The sequence below is a fragment of the Myotis nattereri genome, assembly GCF_964212035.1.
Source record: "Myotis nattereri genome assembly, chromosome: 8".
Classification (NCBI taxonomy): domain Eukaryota; kingdom Metazoa; phylum Chordata; class Mammalia; order Chiroptera; family Vespertilionidae; genus Myotis; species Myotis nattereri.
The window spans coordinates 29,077,230-29,100,251 of record NC_138083.1 but is presented as its reverse complement, the minus strand read 5'-3'; the positions used below and the strand labels follow the sequence as shown (position 1 = coordinate 29,100,251).

Genomic DNA, 23,022 nt, shown 5'->3' with positions numbered 1-23,022 from the left:
GAGAGAGAGAGAGAGAGAGAGAGAGAGATACTGATGTGAGAGCAAGACATTAATTGGCTGCCTCCTGCACACATCCCACCGGAGATCAAACCCACAACCCAGGCATGTGCCCTGACTGGGAAATGAACCCCACAAACTTTAGGTGCAGAGGATGACACCCATCCAACTGAGCCACACCAGCCAGGGCACCTACTCTTATTATTATTATACTAGAGGCCTAATGCACGAAAATTCGTGCAAGAGTAGGCCTTCCTTCCCCTGGCTGCCGGCACTGACTTCCCTCCAGGCACCCAGGACCTGGGCTGGCTTCCCTCTGGCCCCAGCTTTGCCAGGAAGGACATCCGGAATGATGCCCGGAAGACGTCCAGTCTAATTAGCATATTACCCTTTTATTATTATAGGCTGTCCATGTTATTCTGAAATTGCTTCTTTCATTCAAACATACATCTTTGAGGTCTTTCAAGTTCTGACTAACATTTTAATAGTTGCATAATATTACGTAACTTGGAATACTGCCCCCTCCCAAACCCCTTTCTTCTATCTTCTCTACCTCAGTTGATAATACAACCCAGGTGCCATTCCTCATTGGCTCTCTATTTCTCCTTAGTTCCTTTATTCATTCAGTTATTAAGTTCTATTCTCATTTTTCTTCCTAAATATGTTCTTAATCTGCCCCTGCTCCTGACTGGTAGTGCCCTGCCCTGGTTCACAAGCTCATTGGCCAGGGCAGGAACAACTCATTTTTAACAAGGAATGTCTAAACACTGAACCTAATAAGCCACTTTCACAGTCCCCAGAGCTCAGCTAAAGAGTTTGTATATCTCCCTGGCTGGTGGCTCTGTGGTTGAACATCGATCCATGCACCAAGAGGTCACAGGTTCGATTCCCAGTCAGGGCACATGCCCAGGTTGTGGGCTTGATCTCTTGCACGAACAGCAGGGGGTATGCGGAAGGCAGCTGATTGATGATTCTCATCATTGATGTTTCTATTTCTCTCTCCCTCTCCCTTTCTCTCTGAAATTAATACAATACATTTTAAAAATTAATAAAAACATATTAAAAAAAGATTTTGTATATCCAAGTTGCTGACAGCAGCCAGCCTTGTTGTCCTCCCCAGACTTGGCACAGGAGGAGAAGAGGGTGCCAACTAAGACCACAGGGTTTGTCTCTCCAGTTACACAGTGCATGACTGTTCCTTGACTCTCACTTTAAACTCCTGACACCCCATGCCACTGTGGTTGCCCAAGCTGGTTCTTCTCGTGTTCAAACTGTCCCCTGGCCATGGCCTGGCCTGCCTTATGCACAGGGATTGCCTCCTCCAGTAAGCCTCCTACTCCTTTCCAGGCTCCACTCTGTTTTGTCATTGTGTTGACATGGTATGTTTCTGTGTTTGGATCACCCCAAACTGAGCAACTTGAAGGAAAAGCCTATCACGTTCATCTTTACATCCTCAGAGCCTGGCACCTGGCCTGGCATGTCAAATAATTGGCTAAATGCATGTCTGAGTAGGCCACAGAGGAAAATGAAAATCGCCTATAATCTCACTACTCGGAAATTAAACCACTGGATTAGTTACCAGTAAAATTGATTTGGGATACACTCTTCAAGGTTTGGTTTTTCTAGCTAGAGGTCTATATATTTCACGCGCATGCATCTCACACATGACATTTTATTTTACAGAATCTGGATCAAATCTTATCGTTTTAAAATCCATTTTTATGGAATAGCTCATGAACAATTTCCCTTTTCATTAAATATTCTTGTAGTCCTTGAATGATTTCATCCTCATCAGGCATATGGGCTATTTTCCAGCTGGACTTGTTCATGGTTTCTTTCATGATGAGAACATTTGTTTCTCATGAGGAAGAAAATACGGTAAACAAATACTGGGTCTAAAGGACAGACAAGGAAGTAAAGACCGATTATCCTGGTTCTACTGTGCTTTGGCCTTTCCGATTCTGGGACTTCAGTCCTTCAAGTCGTGACTGTCTGAATGGAGGCTTCTCTTTGCAATGCCTTTTGTGTTGATTGTTTTATTTTTCCCGTGGCAGGACTATGGCAACTCCGCAAGCCACTCCAGACAGCCAGTCAGAGGAGAGCAACTCTCTGGAGCTGCCGTCTGCTTGTGACATAAGAGATTACGTGCTGCGGGAGCCCTGCCAGGAGGCCCACAGCGAGGCTGCTAGTTCTGCAGAAGGCCTTTCCGTTCTTTCCTCTTCTGAGGTGGATCCAGGTAAGGAGCAGAGTTTAAAACAAACTAACATTAAAAAAGACAACAAAAAACCCCAAAAACCCTAACATATACAGGGATGCAGTAGTTTGTTTCTCTCTCTCTGGGGAGTGATGCATTGGCTCAGGTAGAAAAACGTCTCAACAAAACCAGGAGACACTTCAAAGGACAGCCTCCCTGGTGTGTAACCACCACAAAAAGCTGTTTCCTGGAAGCTGTTTTGGTTTTTTTTTGTCTGCGTCCCTTTCTGATCTCCATCCAAATGCATCAGAGGCAGGGAAACACTTGGTTCAACAGGGAGAGTGGGATTGTTTTTCGGTGTTGTTCTCTTAAAACTTCAGAAAATAGCAGTGTGGGCCAGTTATGTGTTATAGACAATAGCAATAAGGGCTTTAATATTCCTCATATGAAGGATACCCTGAATTTAGGTAACAACTTTTCTATAAGCTTCTCTGACTCAGTTTACCCAAAAGTCTGTTATTTAAGCTTAATGATAATTCCTTGACGTAGTGACCATCCCTGGTTGTAAAGCTCACGTCTTCCCCCCATTCATTGCCCAGTTCAGACCTGCAGGTCCACAGACCTGCATTCAGAGCCTGGCTCTGTCCCTCCAGAGAATTCTGTGTGGGCTCTGTTTTTATTTTTTATTGACTTTTGGATGAATACCCCATAGGAGAGCAACTGTTATCATTTCCAATTTGGTTGAAAATTCTATAAGGGAGAAGCATGTTGAAAGATTTATATTGGAGTATTTCTTAATAACCTAGACATTTCATGCAAAAATAAATAAATAAATAAATAAAAGGTTCTTTTAGAGGTCCTGAGAGAGGTCTGAACATGGGAAGGCGCGCTCAAGTGCTGAGACGAACATTTAGCAGGTATCAGTGGCGTAGTGCTAGGTCCTACAGTCGGGCTTGAATTCGGGTTTTGCTTCTTCCTGTGGTTTAACCTTGGGCAAGTCACTTGGCCTCTGTTTTGGTTTCCTCATTTGTAAAATGGAGATGATAACACCTACCTTGTTGTGGAGCGATACCATGAGAATGAATATGTGTGAGGCACGTGGTGCTGGCACATGGTGGACTTTTGGAAATCCTACTCTTCATAACCTCACAGCATCTGGGCCACTCAACCCACTACCACGCTGACCAGGCTCCCTTTACCTTTATGGCACCCACCTCCAAGGGACCCTTCGTGCTGCCTCTCCGTCACACGCTGTTTTCCTAAAGTTCATTCTCCCGCCTCCTAGATGACTGTTTTATATCTTCTCTTCTCTTTGCAAACCTCCGTGACCTCCTCCTTCGGCCTTTCTGACACCTGATTAGCTGATGATCTGGTGAGCTGATTTCTTAAAAAATATTTTTTATTAATAATAATAAATATATATATATATTTTTATTGATTTCAGAGAGGAAGGGAGAGGGAGAGATAGAAACATCAATGATGAGAGAGAATCACCAATCGCCTGCCTCCTGCATGCCCCCTACTGGGGATCGAGCCCACAACCCGGGCACGTGCCCTTGGTCGGAGTGAAACCCGGGACCCTTTAGTCCGCAGGCCGATGCTCTATTCACTGAGCCAAACCACCTAGGGCTGATTTTTGTTTTATCGAAAAACCGGAAACAATCAGAAGAGAATGACCACACACACACTGCACATCCACCAGCTTCCTTCCCTCCTGTATCTGTGGCAGACCTAGCCTGTTTTATCCTTCACTTCTGCACTAGATCCTGGCTTCTCTTGCCTACTCAAGGTCGTCGCTCTGGCAGTCTTCTGTGTCATCCGATCCCTCTACTGGTCATTCTCATGATCATGAAAACATGCTATCATATTTCCCATCTTTTAAAAACATCCACCCTAGCTCTCTCATCATTGATGTTTCCATCTCTCCCTCTCCCTTCCTCTCTGAAATAAAGAAAAATATACTTAAAACAACAACAACAACAAACCATCCACCCTAGATCTAAAATTTTCCTCTAGTTATAGTCTTGCTTCTCTCTTCTTTACTACAGAAAAACTGCTTCCTCCAGTTCCTTCTGTCACTCTTGCCAAGGTCACTGATGACCTCCACATTGTTAAGTCCAATGGACACTCCTCAATCCTCATCCTTCTTGCTCTATCAGCAGCATTTGCGCAGTTGACCTTTTCCTTTTTGAATTCTTTCCTCCATGGGTTTTCTGGGAAGCAGCCTGTTATGGTTCTTTTCTTACTTTACTTTCAATTTGTTCTCAGTCTGCTTTGCTGGTTTCTTCTTGCCTCTCCAGCCTTTTAATGTTGGAGTCATCAGATTTCTTCTCTATTATCACTCACTTCCTGAATGATCTTACCCAGTTTGGGGGTCTTAAACGCCCTCAGTGCCCTGATCAATCTCAAATTTCTCTTTCTAGCTTGGATCTCTAGCTTGACCCTTAGACTATCTGTATATTTGACATCATCACTTAGATTTCCATTAGAAATCTTTTTTAAAAACTAATTTTTTAATTACTCTGATTGCTTAAATTTGACACATCCTAAACCAAATTCCCAATACGTCTACGCCAAGCATGTCAAACGCGTGACCCACGGGCTGCATGCAGCCCACAATGAATATTTTTGCGGCCTAGCCAATATAACGGTATGTAAGAAGCATTTTAATACAAAGTCCGTAACTTAATTTTTACAATATCCTGTTATACATAATTATTAATAACGAACTGCAATGTTCGCTAATGACTGAATACTATAATCGTGTTGCATTCATTTCCCTTATGTGCCTTACACACAGTGCACCATTTCTCTCCACTAATAAATACTAGCAGTGAATATTTTAGCAGCCGATTGCCACGTCACTAGTCTTGTACTGACCTGTTTGGTGTGCGCAACAGAAAATATTTCGCTTTCGGAGAACAAGAAAAATAGGTTTATTTGCATTATGCTTATTTGTGCAGTTATTCAGTGTCTGGTAAGTTGATGTTCAAGAAAAAATATTAATTTTTATTAAAATTTTCTATTATTTTATGTTAACGATTACTCATTTATTTCAGCCTTTTGTATTTAGCATGTCTCTATCGAGATAAATCTACGTTTCTATGAAAATTGAAGCTTTTGTTTTTTTGCAGCACACATAAACTTAAACCTTGTTTATTTGGCCCGTGTTAGCCTTTGAGTCTGATATGCTTCATCTACACCTTCCTTAGTCCCTTCCCCATCATATACACATACACACACCTGTTATTTGAGGCTTTCTCATCTCAAAAACTCACTTCTATCCTTTTGTTTACTTAGACAAAAATCTAAGAGTCATCCTCAATTCCTCTTTGTCTTAAACCTCACATCCTGCTCATTGGCAAGTCCTGTCAACCCTACCTTCAGATTAAATCTAGAATCTGAACAGTTTTTGCCGTCTCCATTGCTACCACCCTGGTCCCAGCCACTATCATCTGTCTTCTGGATTACTGTCACAGTGTCCTAACTGGATTTTTCCACACCTACCCTTACCTTCCTGCCATCCCTTCTCAACACAGCAACCGGGACGATCCTTTTAAATCAGATCATGTTAGTCCTTGGTACAAAACTCCTCATGGCTTCTCATCATGGCTTCTCAGAGCAAGAGCCAAAGTCCTTACCATGCCCTTTGGGCCTTGGGCCTCTCTGATCTCACCTCCTACCATCCCCACCCCTAAGCCCCTACGTGCAACAGGGCTAGGCCTCTGCCACACCAAGCTTGTTCCTCTACCCTATAGTCTCACCCTTCAGGGAGGCCCTGGCGCTCCTTCCTCATATGCTTTAATCTTCACCACAGATCTAGTGCCATCCAGCACCCCATATATATGATGGTGTAGCAGGGACCCCTGCAAAAGCCAGGTTATAAGGCCATGGGCCCAGGCTTAAACCTAACTTTTATAAAGGACTAGAGGCCCAATGCATGATATTCATGCAAGAGTAGGCCTTCCTTCCCCTGGCTGCCGGCACCAGCTTCCCTCTGGCGCCTGGGACCTGGGCTACCCTCGCAGTCCCAGCTTCATCTGGAAGGTCATCTTGTCTAATTAGCATATTACGCTTTTATTATTATAGACTACAGAACCGATGCACAAAATTTGTGCAAGAGCTTTGGCCCCGGCCTCTGCCCGCCGTTGCAGCCCCTGCCAGGGGCTTCTGCTGCCTCTACCTCAGCCCCCACCCACTGCGGCTTTGTCAGGAAGGAAGAACATCCAGAAGGATGTCTGGTCTAATTAGTATATTATGCTTTTATTATTATAGATTCCCCATTTCACCTTGCAGTTGCCTCTGGCTATGGGCCTATTACTCACCTGCTCTTCCCAGGCTTTTTAAAAAAATTTAGTTTAACTTTATTATTAATATTTTTTAATCTTTATTGTTGAAAGTATTACAGCTGCCCCTTTTTTTTCACCTGTTGACCCCCTCCACCCTGCTCGCACCCCCTCCCTAGGCCTTCCCCACACTATTGATTGTCTATGGGCTGTACATATATGCTTTTAAGTTCTTTGGTGAATCTCTTCCTTTCCCGCACCCTTCTGAAATGAGTCAGTCTATTGTATCTGCTGCATGTTTCAATTTCTCTGGATCTGTTTTGTTCATCAGTTTATTCTGTTCATTATATTCCACATATAAGTTGAGATCTCTGACTGGCTTATTTTGCTTAGCATAATACTTTCCGGGATCCTCCATGCTGTCCCAAAGGGTAAGAGATCCTTTTTTTTTTTTTTTTTTTACAGCTGCATTCCATTGTGTAAATGTACCACAGTTTTATAATCCATTCATCTACTGTTGGGCACTTGGGCTGTTTCCACATCTTAGCTCTTATAAATAACACTGCTATGAACATAGAGGTGCATATATTCTTTCTGACTGGTGTTTCAGAAAGACTTCTTAGGATATATTCCTAATAGTGGGATCATTGGGTCAAATGGCAGTTCCATTTTTAATTTTTTGAGGAAACTCCACACTGTTTTCCATAATGGTTGTACCAGTCTGCATTCCCTCCAGCAGTATACTAGGATTCCTTTTTCTCCACATCCTCGCCAGCACTTGCTGTTTGTTGATTTATTGATGATAGCCATACTGGCAGGTGTGAGGTGGTACCTCATTGTCATTTTAATTTGCATTTCTCTGATAATTAGTGACATTGAGCATTTTTTCATATGCCTCTTGGCCTTTTGTATGTCCTCTTTGGAGAAGTATCTATTTAGGTCCTCTGCCCATTTTTTTCAATTGGGTTGTTTGTCTTTTTTTTGTTGAGTTGTATGAGTACTTTATATATTTTGGAGATTAACCCTTTATAAGATGTACTGTTGGCAAAAATGTTCTCCCATGCAGTTGGTTCCCTTTTCAGCTTGATGCTGGTTTGTTTAGCTATGCATAGCTTTTTAGGTTGATGTAGTCCCATTTGTTTTAGATGCTAAAATCCTCAACAAAATATTAGCAAATGGGATCCAACAATCTATTAAAAAGATCATACACCATGATCAAATGGATATTTTTTCCAGGGATGCAAGGCTAGTACAATATTCGTAAATCAATAAATGTGATGCATCACATAAACAAATTGAAAGACAGAAACCACATGATCATATCAATAGACACAGAAAAAGCATTTGACAAAATCCAACACCCATTTTTTAAGAAAAATTTTTTTTATTGATTTCATAGAAAAAGGGAGAGGGAGAGAGAGAGAGAAAAACATCAATGATAAGAGAGAATCATTGATCGGTTGCCTCCTGCACACCCCCTACTGGGAATCGAGTCCACAACCTAGGCATGTGCCCTTGACCGAATTGAACCTGAGACCCTTCAGCCCGCAGGCCAACACTCTATCCACTGAGCCAAACCGGCTAGGGCCCAACACCATTTTTAAAAATATATATATATTTTATTGATTTTTCACAGAGAGGAAGGGAGAGGGATAGAGAGTTAGAAACATCAACGAGAGAGAAACATTGATCAGCTGCCTCCTCACACTCCCTACTGGTTAGGTGCCCACAACCAAGGTACATGTCTTTGACCAGAATCGAACCTGGGGCCCTGGAGTCCACAAGCCAACGCTCTATCCACTGAGCCAGGTTAGGGCCCAACACCCATTTTTAAAAAAATATGTTTTTATTAGTTTTAGGGAGAGACTGGAGAGGGCGAGAGATAGGAACATCAATGATGAGAGATAATCATTGATTGGCTGCCTCCTGCATACCCCCTACTGGAGATTGAGCCCCAAACCCAGGCATGTGCCCTGACTGGGAATCAAACTGTGACCTCCTGGTTCATCAGTTGGCACTCAACTGCTGAGCAACATCGGCCAGGCCCAACACCCATTTTTAATTTAATTTAGTTATTTAATTTATTATTTTATTTTATTATTTTATTTTATATTTTATTTATTTATTTATTTATTTATTTTATTATTTCATTTCATTTCATTTCATTTCATTTCATTTCATTTCATTTCATTTCATTTCATTCTAGAGGCCTGATGCATGAGATTTGTGCAGTATGGGGGGGGGGGGCGAGAATTCCCTCAGTCCAGCCTGTGCCCTCTCACAGTTCAGGACCCCTTGGGGCTCTCACAGTCTGGACTCCCTTGCTCCTTTCTGCCCACCTACAGCAGAGGTGGGAGAGGCTTCCACCACTGCCGCTGCGTTCACCAGCTGAGCCTGGCTTCTGGCTGAGCTGTGCTTCCCTTGTGGGAGTGCACTGACCACCAGGGGGCAGCACCTGCATTGAGTGTCTGCCCCCTGGTGGTCAGTGCACATCATAGCGACTGGTCGTTCCACCATTCGGTTGATTTGCATATTATGCTTTTATTATATAGGATTTTATTTATTTTTTATTTTATTTTTAAAATCCTCACCCAAGGGTATTTTTCCATTGATTTTCAGAGAGAGTGGAAGAGATAGGGAAAGACAGAAAGAAATATCAATGTGAGAGAAACACATCGATTGGTTGCCTTCTGCATGAACCCTAACCAGGGCCTGGGCCAGGGAAGAGCCTGCAACCAAGGTACATGTCCTTGAGTGGAATCAAACCCAGGACCCTTTGGTCCATGGTCCAAGCTCTATCCACTGAGCCAAACCGACTAGGGCCCAACACCCATTTTTTATAAAAACTCTCAGCAAAGTGGGAATAGAGGGATCATCTATATATATATAAAACCCTAATATGCAAATAGACTGAACAACCGAACAACCAGTCGCTATGATGTGCGCTGACCACCAGGGGGCGTGCATGAAACATGGTGGGCGTTGGCAGCAGGCACAGAGCATGGAACATGGCGGGCATCGGCCATGACTGGATGGTAGAGCAAGGGAGCCGGGGTGCCAGACCAAGGCAGGGCGCCGGTTGCTGTCATTGGGGTGAGCCTCTAGTGGTTACTGAAAATTCTTTGCTCCCATGCGCTGCGGTCCCACTGGGCGCTTGCTCCTGCTGCTGGCTTCGGCCCCACTCCCACCCACTGCTGGCGCTGGAGCCAGCCCTGATTGCCCCTCGTGGCTTCTCCACCTCCCCCTGCTTCTGAGGGGCAATTGGGGCCAGCAACCACCTCTCGGATCCGCTGCCGGTGATGGCCCCGCTCCCATCCACTGCTGGTGACAAAGCCACCACTCGCACCCACTGTCAGCACCTGGCGCTGGTCCCAGTCGCTCGGTGCCGTCAGCATGTGCGAGTGGCGGCTGCCAGCCCCGATTGCCCCTGAGGGCTTCTCCACCTTCCCCTGCTCCTGGAAGGCGACTGGGGCAGCAGCCGCTGCTTGCACCCGCTGACGGCGCTGGCCCCAATCTCTCCGCACCATCAGCAGGTGCGAGCGGGGCTGGTGCTATCAGTGCATGGGAGCAGTGGCGGCGGGAGCAGGGCTGCTGACAGACAGGGGACCATGGCTGGAGGGGCTGGGCGAGGGTGCGGAGGATGGGCGGAGACCCGCCCCTGTGCCCACCACAGCCTTGCGGCCCACAATTCCTTTCAAGGTGCATGAATTCATGCACTGGGCCCCTAGTACATAATAAAGGCCATGTATGACAAACCTGCAGCTAACATCATACTCAATAGGCAAAAACTAAAAGCATTCCCCCTAAGAACAGCAATAAGACAGGGATGTCCACTTCCACCACTCTTATTCACCATAGTACTGGAAGTCCTAGCCACAGAGATCAGACAAGAAGAAAAAATAAAAGGCATACAAGTTGGAAAGGAGGAAGTAAAACTGTCATTATTTACAGATGACATGATATTGTACATAGAAAACCCTAAAGACTCCAGGCAGGATTTTTTTTTAAATATATATTGATTTCAGAGAGGAAGGGAAAGGGAGAGAGAGAGACAGAAACATCAGTGATGAGAGAGAATCGTTAATTGGTTGCCTCCTGCACACCCCACACTGGGGATCGATCCCGAAACCTGGGCATGTGTCCTGACCAGAATCCAATCATGACCTTCTGGTTCATAGGTCGACGTTCAACTGCCGAGCCATGCCGGCAGGGCCAGGCAGGCTTTTTGAAGGAGTTGCCTACACTCCTTCATTCTATTTCATCTTATGATTGTTCCTCATTTCTGGGCATGTGACCTCCATCCCCATTACCCACTAGACCAGGGGTCCTCAAACTTTTTAAACAGGGGGCCAGTTCACTGTCCCTCAGACCGTTGGAGAGCCGGACTATAGTTTAAAAAAAACTATGAACAAATTCCTATGCACACTGCACATATCTTATTTTGAAGTAAAAAACAAAACGGGAACAAATACAATATTTGTATTTGCATGTCTCCCGCGGGCCGTAGTTTGAGGACCCCTGCACTAGACTAAGCCTTCTCTTGCTCAGATGCCAGTGACCTTCACCAGAAGCCGCACCTAATGGACACTTTTCTGCCCTTATCTGCATGCTCACTGCCACATTACTGTGCATGCCCTGGAGGCGGACATTAGTGGCAAGGGACACGAGGCTTAATAGCACTTTCTAAGAAACTAGTGGGTTGATAAGAACCTGAAAGTATTAGTCAGAAAAAGCTCAGAAGCCTTAGTCATGTGTCATTTCAGCCTCGGTACCCAAAGGTAGGCGAGGCCGGGTTATATTTGTTTAAGTAAATAGAGCTCAGCTGTCCTTAAATGACCAACAAGCCAGCCACTTTTCATGACGTGCTGATGCTGTACACAGCCTGTCACCTAAGCCAGGCACAGGATTACGAAACTCCCTCCCTCTGCCCATCCTGCTGAGATAAGGCAAACGCCCCATACCCCAAGAAGGTCTTCCTGAAACTCCGTTTCCATCCCTTTCCCCTCAGTGCCTTTGAGATTTCATCATCTACCTCCACTTTCCTGCCAACTCCAGTCAAAGCTCCTGCACCTCCATGTCAGGACTCTGTTATCTGGTGTCAAGGGTGTTTGTTCAAAATATTTAACAAGCAGTTCAGCAGCACTGCAATATTTTAACAAGTGGCAAGGCTGTACAGGTGCACGCCAGCTGAGCGGAGGACCCTGCTGGTGTCTAACTACTCATTAACACAGGCCTGCCACTCCTGTTGGGCCTGTTTTCGTGCTGACTCAGACCTCAGGGCCACAGCTGAGCTGCATTGTTCTCCAACTTGAAGTGCGCCCCTTTCTCCCTCGTCTACTCCAGCCCACTCCAGAGACTGCTGAATCGAATCCATCAATTAGTCCTGAGTACGTCGCTGCTGATGTACTTGAACTCCTGCCTCTACAACACTTCTCTCCTTCCTCTTTTGTTACCGAGCAGAAGGAGAGCATAGAGTAAACAGAATGGAAGCCTCATGTGAAATGGCAAATGGTCTTGGATGAACCTCTCAAAAGCCAGGTCACAAAGGTTTCCTGGGGGGGCAGTACTGTGTGCATTACGACAGCTTAACAAACTCCGGGTGGCTCACATGGCGTATCTCATCAGGGCCTTCTGAAAACTTTGTCCTGGAAAGCACCCAAGATACATACTAACACAGGACAAAGGGTTTCTCTGAAGTTGTGCTCCGACATTACAATACGAGGTGGAAAACCTCAGACCTTTCCTCCAACCTGAACTTCTAAGGTCAGTTGTTGGAGAAATTGGTTGCATGTACACAGCAAGTTGAATGTTAAACCCAATTAAGTCTTTGATGATTAAAGGCTCTCGCTGATAGACAGCTATAGTCTAAAGTAAATAGTACTTTAATGCCTCCTTATTCTTCTTAGGGAATCTGTCAACATCCCAATTTTCAAAGGCCATTTTATAACCTGTGTATTTAGGCATTTCATCCAAGAAATTTGATATTTAAGAGTGGAGTGAATATGCCTTATTTTCTTTTAATGATCATATGGTATCTATTTGTAATTCTAGAAATTTTTATTTTCATAAGAAATAATAAGCTCTTAAATCCAGGATCTTAAAATAGAATTTGTACAATTCTGGATGTGTTGTGGTTGTCATTTTGAATAGGTGGCAGGATATATTTTAGACAGGGAAATAATGTTAAAGACATTTGCTTTTTTTTTAGAAGAAGAAGAAAAAAAGAAATAGTTCAATAAAAATATATTTCTATGAGCATTCAAAATCCAAGTATTTACAATAAGAAACTTTTAAAATAAAGGTGTCAAAATACAATGTGGTAAACAAGAAGTAATACCTACCTATAGTACATAAAAACTTGGATAATAAAAGTACAATAAAAATACTTACCAATATATAAAATATCCTGTTATATCTTAAATCATAATTACATTTAAATCCCCTTTTATTTTTTAGCATTAGAAATAAATTTTAAGATAGGAAGGAGAAAATGACTCAGAGGAAAGAAAAGAGTGAAATAAAGTAGGTAGAAAATTATTCATTTTAATAATATTTTTAAGTGATTCTTTGAAGATACAAAATAAATTTGTGAATGCACATGGCAGGCAAGCCCTTTGAAAGAATACTTTCTCGTTGTAATGGATTGATTCCCTTCTTTAACGAAGAGAGCAATGCTAGTGTTAGGTACAAAGATTAACTTTTTCTCCTCGGGTTTTACTGACTTCAAAAATATGGATAAATTTAAAAGTGAAATAAAATGAAAACAAAACCTCATAAAACAGACAAATTTCATATTAAAGTTTCTTTTACATTGAATTAAAATACATTTTTATAGGTACATTAAAAGATATCCAACCTAGTGGCTCATGACCCAGCACCTTCTAAACTGGACCTGAGGTCCTGAGGAAGGGAAGGGAGAGTGAGGACCCACATCTCTGAGAAATCATACAGCAGAGCCTGGCACTTCCTGTTATATCTCAGGCTGACGGGTTTTGTTCTGTCTTGTTTTTTGGAAAGTCTGAGTATTTTGTAGGACAGTGCATCTCTGCATTTGTTTCCACTTTCCGGATTGAGTTACGTGGATTCGGCCACCTAGACTTAATTTTCAGGTCATGGGATTTTGAACCCTGTGCTTGCTGCTGTTGGAAGGCAGCAATGTGTCCTAATTGTGCGGCTCCGGTAGTGATGGATAAGCCGCTAAGTGTATCTGGTGAAGGTCCATAGAGTTAGTGAATGGCATCGCTTCTGGGCCAGGGGTTTTCAAACTGTACTTCAGGCCGCCGTTTAGGGACTACAGGGCCAGGATTGGGAGGAAGTTCTGAACTTATGGGGGCCCTGGACTCTCCACTGTTGCTCATCCATGTCAGCTTATTTACTGTGTGGGCTTCCAGATAAGCATTCACTGAAAGAAAGGATGTCAGGGCCAAAAAGAGTTTGAAAACCGCCCAGCTCCCCTAGTTGTCTCATTTTCCGCAAAGGGAAGTGGAACCCCAGGATAATGAAGAAAGTCATCAAGGTCACAGAATAACCCGGCAACTCCTGTTTCTTAGGTGACCCTCTGTACAGACTTCTCCTAACGGTGACTTTTCTGTCCCTTTTAAAAATACAGATATTTCTCTATTTAGGCTGCTAAATTGTAGATAACAGGAAACAGCCACTAGAGATGATAATAGTTTAAGAGAATTCTTTTTCAAGGCTCAAGAATGCCATTTGCCAACCGTGAGGTCTCTCGTCTCTCCTCACTTTTGAGTTTCAAGGACATGTGCTGTGGGAAAAGAGACTTGTTTACTTCTGTACTTCGCTGCCGTCACAGTTTTAAAAAGAAATCCCAGCTGAGTTGAAAAGCAGGCCGTGTTCCTGCTGAGAGCCACACCTCCAGGCATTTATCTCCCCAGTTCAGGTGTCCAGCAGTGCCCGCTGGTCTGACCCGATAGCTCCTCAAGGGCTTCCCCAAGTGGACATTCACTCATGACCTGCCACTCAGCCGTGTCTTCTTAAAATATGGGAAAACAGCTTGATTAAAGTCAGTAAATACACACCGTCAGTAGTATCATTCACTGTTAGATATTTATAGGACAAAGAAGACAGACATTGTGCTATGCATTTTATATATATATATATATATATATATATATATATATATATATATATATACTGTTCCTTCTAATTCTCACCTCTGCCCTCAAGAAATAAATACTATTATAATCGCCATGTTACCTATGAGGAAATAGAGCTTTAGAGTGAGGTGAGGTATTAATGTGTTATCTAAGGAATGGTGGAATGTTGAGGCTCAAATCTGGGTCAGGCTGACTTCAAAGGCAGAACTTGAAAGAAATTGCAAACATCCAGGAATGAGTAAGTGCTAAGCAGCTACCTCCTTCAGTCTCCGCGAGCTTCTTTCTATTCACTCAGAATACCTTCAATATCAGCACCCTCTCAGGGGTGACCAGGCCTCGGGTTCATTTGACCAGCGTTGTGTCCCCTGTCCACTGTGTTTCCCTTACAACCTCTCCTGTTCCCGTTGTTGAAGACACTCTACCTACCTGCAGGCCAGTCAGAGAGAAGGCATTGCCTTCTCAGTTAAATTTTTCACACCAGCTTCTTATGTTAAAACCAAAGGGAAAAACCCCACAAAAAACAAGGGAAGAAAACAAGTTGGGAATTTTAACTCTGTTTGCTGGAATGAATGAAACCCTTGATAACTTTTTCTATCCAGAAGAAATGTTCCCATCTGGCCTGGGAACTCTTCTTATTCTTGGCTCTTTGCCCTTTGAAGTTGTAACTCATGCTTTTTGTCTGTTGAGTGGCTGCCTGTTACAGACCAGCAAGCTCCCTGAAATTTTTGATAGAGCTGGGTTTTGCTAACATGCTTGATGTTAGAAAAACCCAGGTTATTGAAGCATAACTTTAAAATATATATATATATATATATATATATATATATATATATATATATATATACATATATTGATTTCAGAGAGAAAGGGAGAGGGGAGAGAGAGTTAGAAACCTCAGTGATGAGAGAGAATCATTGATTGGCTGCCTTCTGCATGCCCCACACTGGAAATCGAGCTTGGGCACGTGCCCCAACCGGGAATCAAACCTCAACCTCCCAGTTCATAGGTCGATGCTCAACCACTGAGCCACGCTGGCTGGGTGAAGCATAACTTTTAAGGGTAAATGCTTTTTAATTAATTCCTCTTTGCCTGTCAGGGTTCGTGTTTTGTTCTCTGTCTTGTCTAATCACAATGTCTGCAGCTCCTGCCTTCTAAACCTAGACCCTCACATGTGAGTAGAGAATAAGGGTACAGCGCCTGGCACATAGTAGGTCCTCAGCAAAGGCTGGTTGAATGAATAAATAAAAAACACATATTAGTGAAATTGTGATATGATTTTAAAATAGACATAAGGTATCACAGTACCTTGATTGCCACTTTATAACTTTATCATATTTAAGTTATGATTGATGTTATGTGTATTATAGGATGAGAAAGTTTCTAAGTTAAATAGAATATACTCTTACATAAGCCCTGCAGATTTGTTCAACGCAATGGCAAAGTCTTCAGGCTGGCTTGAACTGGTCTCTCGAAAGCCCCCTTATTAAAGTACGTAAGTAAGTAAATAAATAAATAACCAGCAGAGAAATGAACATCTGTGAGGAGACAAAATGCCACTGAATTGTCACTATATTTCTCCATCATGAAGAAAGCATGTTACTAGCGGGGATGCTTCTTTAATTTATTTATTCAGCAAACATCTCTCTAATTACAGTGTGAGAGCTTATGGCTGTAAGGATACCTAAGACTTCTTTTTTTAAAGCAATTAAGAAAACTGTATTCCGATCACATTCTATAGCATACAAGATTTTTTCTGCTTACAAAATAATGCAATTGAGTGGAACATTTAAATAAATTTTAAAAACAAACAACCACAGGTACTGAGTTCCATCCTATATAATAAAAGCCTAATATGCAAATCGACCAAACAGTGGAATGACTGGTTGCTATGATGCGCACTGACCACCAGGGGGCAGACGCTCAACACAGGAGCTGCCCCCAGCCCACAGGCCCCAGGCCAGCCAAAGTGGGTGCCAGTGGGGGCCCCCCAGTTGCCCTGCCAGTTGACTCACAGATTGGCCCTGATCACTGGCCAGGCCTAGGGACCCTACCCATGCATGATTTCGTGCACCGGGCCTCTAGTTTCTTTATAATATATTTAGTAATTATGTCCAGAATTTTTTTTTACAAAGAACTCTTGGAAAATACTAGGGAATACTAGGAATTAAAAAATGGGGAAGTTACCCATGATCCAATGTCATGTTAGAAATAGAGTTTTGGGGAAAATGGGTTAAAATAATATCCCATGTTTTTAGGTAGTACCTACACAGCTGCTCTGAGTCTAGAGCTGAGATGTGCCTGGCCATCTCTTGTTATTGGGCAGAGTGTGAGTCTACTGCCCTCTAGTGGCTACTTTTTAAATATATTCTTGAGCCTTACCAAGAAAAAGAATTTAAATGTACCATGTCTTAAGTCTTTGTAATTCATTCTTTGCAGATTTTTGTGCCTACTACGAATCAGACTAAAAGTTATTGGAGCTTATTTTACTCTTTTGAAATCTGAGAAGCTAACTTGTCTTGAGGCCAGCAATGTTAGGTCTACTTACTGGACATGCATTCTGTAACCTGAGGACACCTTTTCATTTATCGGGCTAGATTGATCGCAGGCTAATGCAGACATAAAGAATGATGTCTGGTTTTTCTCTGCCCATTTGCCAAGTAAAAGTTGTGCTTTTTAAAAAAGAAACAGAACAAGGATAAGACCAAAGGGTTTAAATTTACTTTATCTGATAAAATTATAGTAGCTTTCAAGGGTAATGAAAATTTAAAAATCTTTTTGGGATTTCTAATCTGACAAGATGGAGTAGCCCTATTTCTCTCTGCTTCTCCCTGCTAAGTACAAGTGTAAGCCCCAGAAACACAACAGGCAACTAAATGGGAACATTTTGCAGGGGTAAGAAGATGAGTTGGTTTGGAGCCTCAGACTGAAGGAACAACATCAATGGAATAAGGTGCCCAGGACCTCATGCATCCCGACCTGAAATCTAGCAACAAGAAGGGGCCCAGGAAGGAGTCATTTCTTCCCGGGATTGACCTGTTGTCCATCCAACATCACGAGGCTAGCTTAGCACCCAGAAAGAGGGAATTGATAAAAGACCCACCACAGGAAGTGGCCACAGGAAGTGGCCTGAGACTTACATCCCCTGCTAAGCCAGACTTTGGCAGCCAGAAGGCACAAGCAAGGGGATTCTGCCAATGCATGAACAGTGACCTGGTCTGGAAAGTGCCTTTATGCCGGTGGGCCTGCGACTGCCCCCCCCCCCCTCCCCACGCACATTCTCTGGGGACACTGAAAAGGGGATCCCATCTAAATAAGCAGCTCAGCCTGGGAAGCCTCCTCCCCCCCCAGGAGGCCTGAGCTCTCCCTCCTCCACCACGAGACACCCATGGGCCAGGCCAGTCCTCAGGCAGCCCCAGCATGGGCCTGTGGGGGCCTCAGCGGTGCCAGATAAACCACGCAGACCAAAATAAACAGCAAAGGCTCTGAAAGTTACACTGTCATTGGAACCACAGCCCACAAAACTAGGCCACGGACTGCATGCTAAACCTGAAGAGGGTATTTGGGTGTTGAACTAAAAGACCAAAATTCTCCAAATGTAATATTCTCTAAACATAATAGACAAAATGCTCAGGAGACAATCAAAGATCACCTCTCTTGACACCAAGACCTGAAGATCACAACTCAAGTGAAAAAGCAGTCAGAGATATCAATATGATGAATCAAACGTTGGAATCATCTGACAAGTATTTTAAAGCAGCCACCATGAAAATGCTTCAGCAATCAATTCCAAATTCTCTTGAAACAAGTGAAAAAATGGAAAAACCTCAGCGAAGAAATACAACTTATATAAAAAGAAGCAAATGGAAATGATAGAATTAAAAATTTGATAAATGTTAAATTATTCTTCAGGTTAAATTCCTACTCATACTCATTGCCTAGAACTATTTTTTTTTTTTTTTACTATTTTAAATTTCTTTTTGTTATGCTCACCTGAGGATATTTTTCCATTGATTTTTTAAAAAATCTTTATTGTTGAAAATATTTCATATGCCCCTCTTTTCCTCCCATTAACCCCTTCTAGTCCCTCCCTGCCTGCACCCTATTATCTATGTCCATGGGTTATGCATATGTGCAAACAAGTTCTTTGGTTGATCTCTTGATTTCTTCCCACTCACCTCCCTGCCCAGAACTATTTAATGGTCCCATTTCCACAGGGCAGCCAGGAGATGCAATCCTGTCGGTGTCCTGGAGAGGGGACAATTGGAAATAGTTCTCAGATAGCTTTACTGACTCCCTCAAAGGCCTGAGTATAGGGGATCTGATGGAAGGAAAAGGGATCTGATGGAAGGAAAAAGCCACAGCTTGAAGTGAGCACAGGGAAGAACTGTGGAGGTGGGAGCTGCTGCTGGAGATATGGAGAACAGGCGGGATGCTGTTCAAAAAACAGGTATTTAGCCTGGTCCTTGTGGCTCAGTGGTTGAGTGTCTACCCATGAATCAAAAGGTCACTGGTTTGATTCCTAGCCAGGGCACATGACTGGTGATTGATGGTTCTAGCTCTCTATCCCTCTCCCTTCTTCTCTCTCTAAAAAAATCAATAAAAATGTATTTAAAAAAATAAAAATATAATGTTCTGGAGAATAAAGGTTTAAAAACCAACAAAAAACCAACAACAGTAATTTGTTAGAGTACTGTAATAGGAATAGCCCGGTAAATTGGTACCCAGGTATATCCCAGATATGGAAGAATTAGAAGTGCTCTATTTTAAAATTTAGAAATTTTTGATGTTTAAAAAATTGTTAATGTGCTGTGAAAATTATATAAATTCTTCCCTATAAAGTCTTGTGTTCGAAATCATTGTGCCTACTACAGTGCCTGTTACATATGTGCTCAGTAAATACTCACTAAATTGAATGAAAGCTCTAATCTTACTGTGGGAAAAAGCAAACACTTTTTTTTTTTTAAAATTATCATCATTATCATCATCAACCTGTTATCCTATTTCAGAGTTAAGGTTGGTTTTGGAAACAGATCAGTGTCCTGACCCCTTGTGAGGTCACTTTAAGGAAGTTTTCTGCCCAGCAAGCTGGCAACATCCAAATAAAAGGCTTGGGAATTAATTCATGACTTTCTGATTTTTTGCAGAGTCCTCATTTTCCTTTGCAACTTCCTTGACCCACACCCACCATCCTGCCCCTCTCACGTTCTTACCTTTGTGAAAAGATGTCCCTGCTCCTCCAGACCCAGCTTTCCTGTCCTATCGGGACTCTGCAGATACTAGAAGTGAGGAGCAGGCTCTGGAGTCAGACCCGTCTGAGTTAAAATCTGTCATGTACTTCTTCTATCACTTTGTGCAAGTTACTTCATCTTTTTGGGCCTCGTTTTCCTCATCTGCAAAATTTGAATAATGCTGGTACCTACATCATAAGGCACTGTGGTGAGCATTAAATGAAGTGATGCTTGGAACATTCTTAGGATGGTGCGGGCACTTTGTGAGTACCTGATCCACGGTATGAGTTACACTGTTGCCATTAGCACCACCAACCCTCCAATCTCCAACCACACCCAGCTCCACGACTTCTCCCAGGAGGAGTCTCCGTGTCTCTGCCCAGCTTTGCTGACCAGGATGGTGGTCTCTTTGACATGAGTTTGTTTTGTCATTTCCCAATACTCCAGAGTCCCAGGATGCCATTTTTAGGACTGGCTTAATCTCAGGTTATTTCTAGCTTTTAACCCACATAGCTTCAAACAGTCATTTACTAGCTCTGTGCCCTGGTTTCTTTCTCTGTGAAACAGGGATAATACCTTTTTCTTCCTAATTCCCAGGGATTTGGGTGTTTTTTTCCCCCTTGTTTTTCTTCCTTGATTTTATCTTTTTTAATGCTGTCTCATCAACTTTTATGTGCCCTTAAAGTCACCCTCAGTCCTTGATGGGGAAAGGTAGAACTATAAATAAATAAACACATCCTTTATAATAAAAGCCTAATATGCAAATTAACCAAATGGTGGAACGACCATTGGAACAACTGGTCACTATAATGTGCACTGACCACCAGGGGGCATATGCTCAATGCAGGAGCTGCCCCCAGCCCGCAGGCCCCAGACCAGCCAAGGCAGATGCCAGCCGCTCCCCCCCCCCTCCCCGCCAACTGCCCCACCAGTTGCCCCACAGAGGGAGGCAACTGGTGGGGGGGGGGGGCCCGCGGGGCTGCTAGCAAGTGGGTGACAGTGAGGGGCGGGGGCTGGCCAGCAAGCGGGCCAGTGCTGCCCCTCGATCGCCCCGCCAGTTGCCCCACAGATGGGCACTGATCACCAGCCAGGCCTAGGGACCCTATCCATGCACGAATTTCATGCATCGGGCCTCTAATAAGTAAAATAAAGAGTAGCTGTGAAAGAAGTTCAAAGCATCATACATACAAAAGAAATTTTTAGCTGTGTGTTATCAGTAGCAGATATTGGAAAGTCCCCTCTGTCATTATGTCTGTTGAATTTAGAAATGTTCAAATTATTGTAGACTTTGTGTGATATCTCCAGAAAGTGGGATATAAGAAAAATATGGAGGAGATAAACTTGTGTGGATCCTTTGAAGAGAGAAGTTCTGAAATAGCTAAGCAGCAAAGATAAGAATATACTTTTAACACATGTAGCCACAAGTTCTTAAATGCAAGAATTAGCATAGAGGTCAGAATACATCTCTCAGCCTCAGCAAGTGCTCACTGCAAATGTCACACACAAACGTGGTTGCAAAGGGAGTAGGGAGTCCTTTACAAATTAGCCGGTATTTACTGAATGTTGACTTGGCCTTTCTCCAGGTAATCCTTGAATAAACCTAGGGAGACATTCTGTATTATCCCCATTTTACAGCAGAGAAAACAGGCCCAGCGAGGTTATTTAAGCAAGGTTATGGTGGAACTAGACAGTCTAACTCCAGAGCTTTGTCAGTGGCCACCGTAGTCGATACTGTGCCTTAACACAGTGGGTCCTCCCAGCCACAGCCTGGTAAAGCCCACTGCTTCCCCAGATTTCTCCTAATGCTTACACCATGGGATTCTCTGTCACGCACTACAGGGCCAGGGCCAGGACAAAGCAATAGGGGTTACATTTAGCTCTGGCTCCTATCTGGCTTGTTTGCCAGCCCTGGCCTTCCCTTATCGCTGTCCTGGGTTTATTCTCACCCTCCTTGGCATACACCTGATTAGCCCACAATACTCAAAACTCAAGAGGGACTGTATTTCAATAGGTCATTGTTGAAGGGGTGGGAAGTATTGGTGATGGTCCCTTTTTTTAACTGAGATAATATTGGTTAATAACATGTAAATTTCAGGTGTACATCATTGTAAGTTGATATCTGTATAAGCCCTTGTGTTCTCACCGCCCAGAGTCTAGTTTCCTTTGTCATCTTATATTTGAACCCCATTTGCCCTCCCCCATCCCTTTTCCTTCTGGGAACCACCATTCTGATGTCTGTACCTGTGGGTTTGTTTGTTTAGTTTTGTCAGTTCGTTTGTTACTTTTTTGTTTCATATTCCATATATGAGTGAAATCATATGGTTTTTGTCCTTTCTGTCTGACTTATTTCACTTAGCATGATACCATCAAGGTAATGAAAGTTTACATTGTCGCAAAAGGCAGTATTTCATCTTTTTGTGTGGCTGTTTCAATAGGACATTCCTGAAGGCTCAAAGGCATTTGTTCACCTTGTTTGATTGCAGATCCCTTTGAGAATCTGATAGAGAGAATGAAAACTGTCCCCAGAGAAAAAGGGGAAGGTGCAAATATAGTGTGAGGTTTCAGGGACGCCCTCCCCCTGTGTCCTAGGCCTGAATTTAACATTTGAAGGAATAAAACAAGAGCGACAAGAGGAGGTGGTAGTGGGCTTGCTCGTTAGGGGTTGGGCACCAGTCTCCTGCCTCCTTATCAAAAGAGGAAGCGGCCTGCTCCTACAGCTGGATCTTTAAACTAATGCCTAACAGTATAGAGCAAGAAACAAAGAAACTCGCTACCACCCCGTCTCCCGTATGTTTCTTATGTGACTTTAACCTGCAGGCTAGTTTTGTTGGTTCAGTGTCTGCCACATCCTTTCATCTTTCACGATCACAGAGTGATCTGTGACTGTGCAGAGGCACTTCAATTATGGCCAAGTTGTACCCCAGGAATTCCATGCAGAAGCTGCACTTGCTGCAGGCGTCCATCAGCCGTTTCTGTCACCTAATGGTGTATCCCCGTGCCACCTGACATTCTGTGACTGACACAGAAAGACGTGCTGGTGCATCGGACAGGAACTGGCGTTTCGAAGCAGGATCTTGTTCAATGTTGCATGCGATGTTTCCTATTGACTCAGAAACTTGATGTGTTTGAAGGCGGAGGTAGAAAAAACAACCTGAGAAATTCTATGTATTCAGACGCCTTGGCAGTTTGTTTACTGAGAA

General features: G+C 43.2%; 1 protein-coding gene across 1 annotated transcript in view; it reads left to right on the top strand.

Moving 5' to 3' along the window:
• Positions 1 to 23,022, top strand: part of SHLD1 (shieldin complex subunit 1) — a 79,472-nt gene that overhangs the window by 6,856 nt on the left and 49,594 nt on the right. The window contains exon 2 of the mRNA XM_081096481.1: positions 2,052 to 2,233. Within this exon, the coding sequence (XP_080952607.1) occupies positions 2,056 to 2,233 (178 nt within the window). The 5' untranslated portion in view covers positions 2,052 to 2,055. The remainder of the gene's footprint in view (positions 1 to 2,051; positions 2,234 to 23,022) is intronic.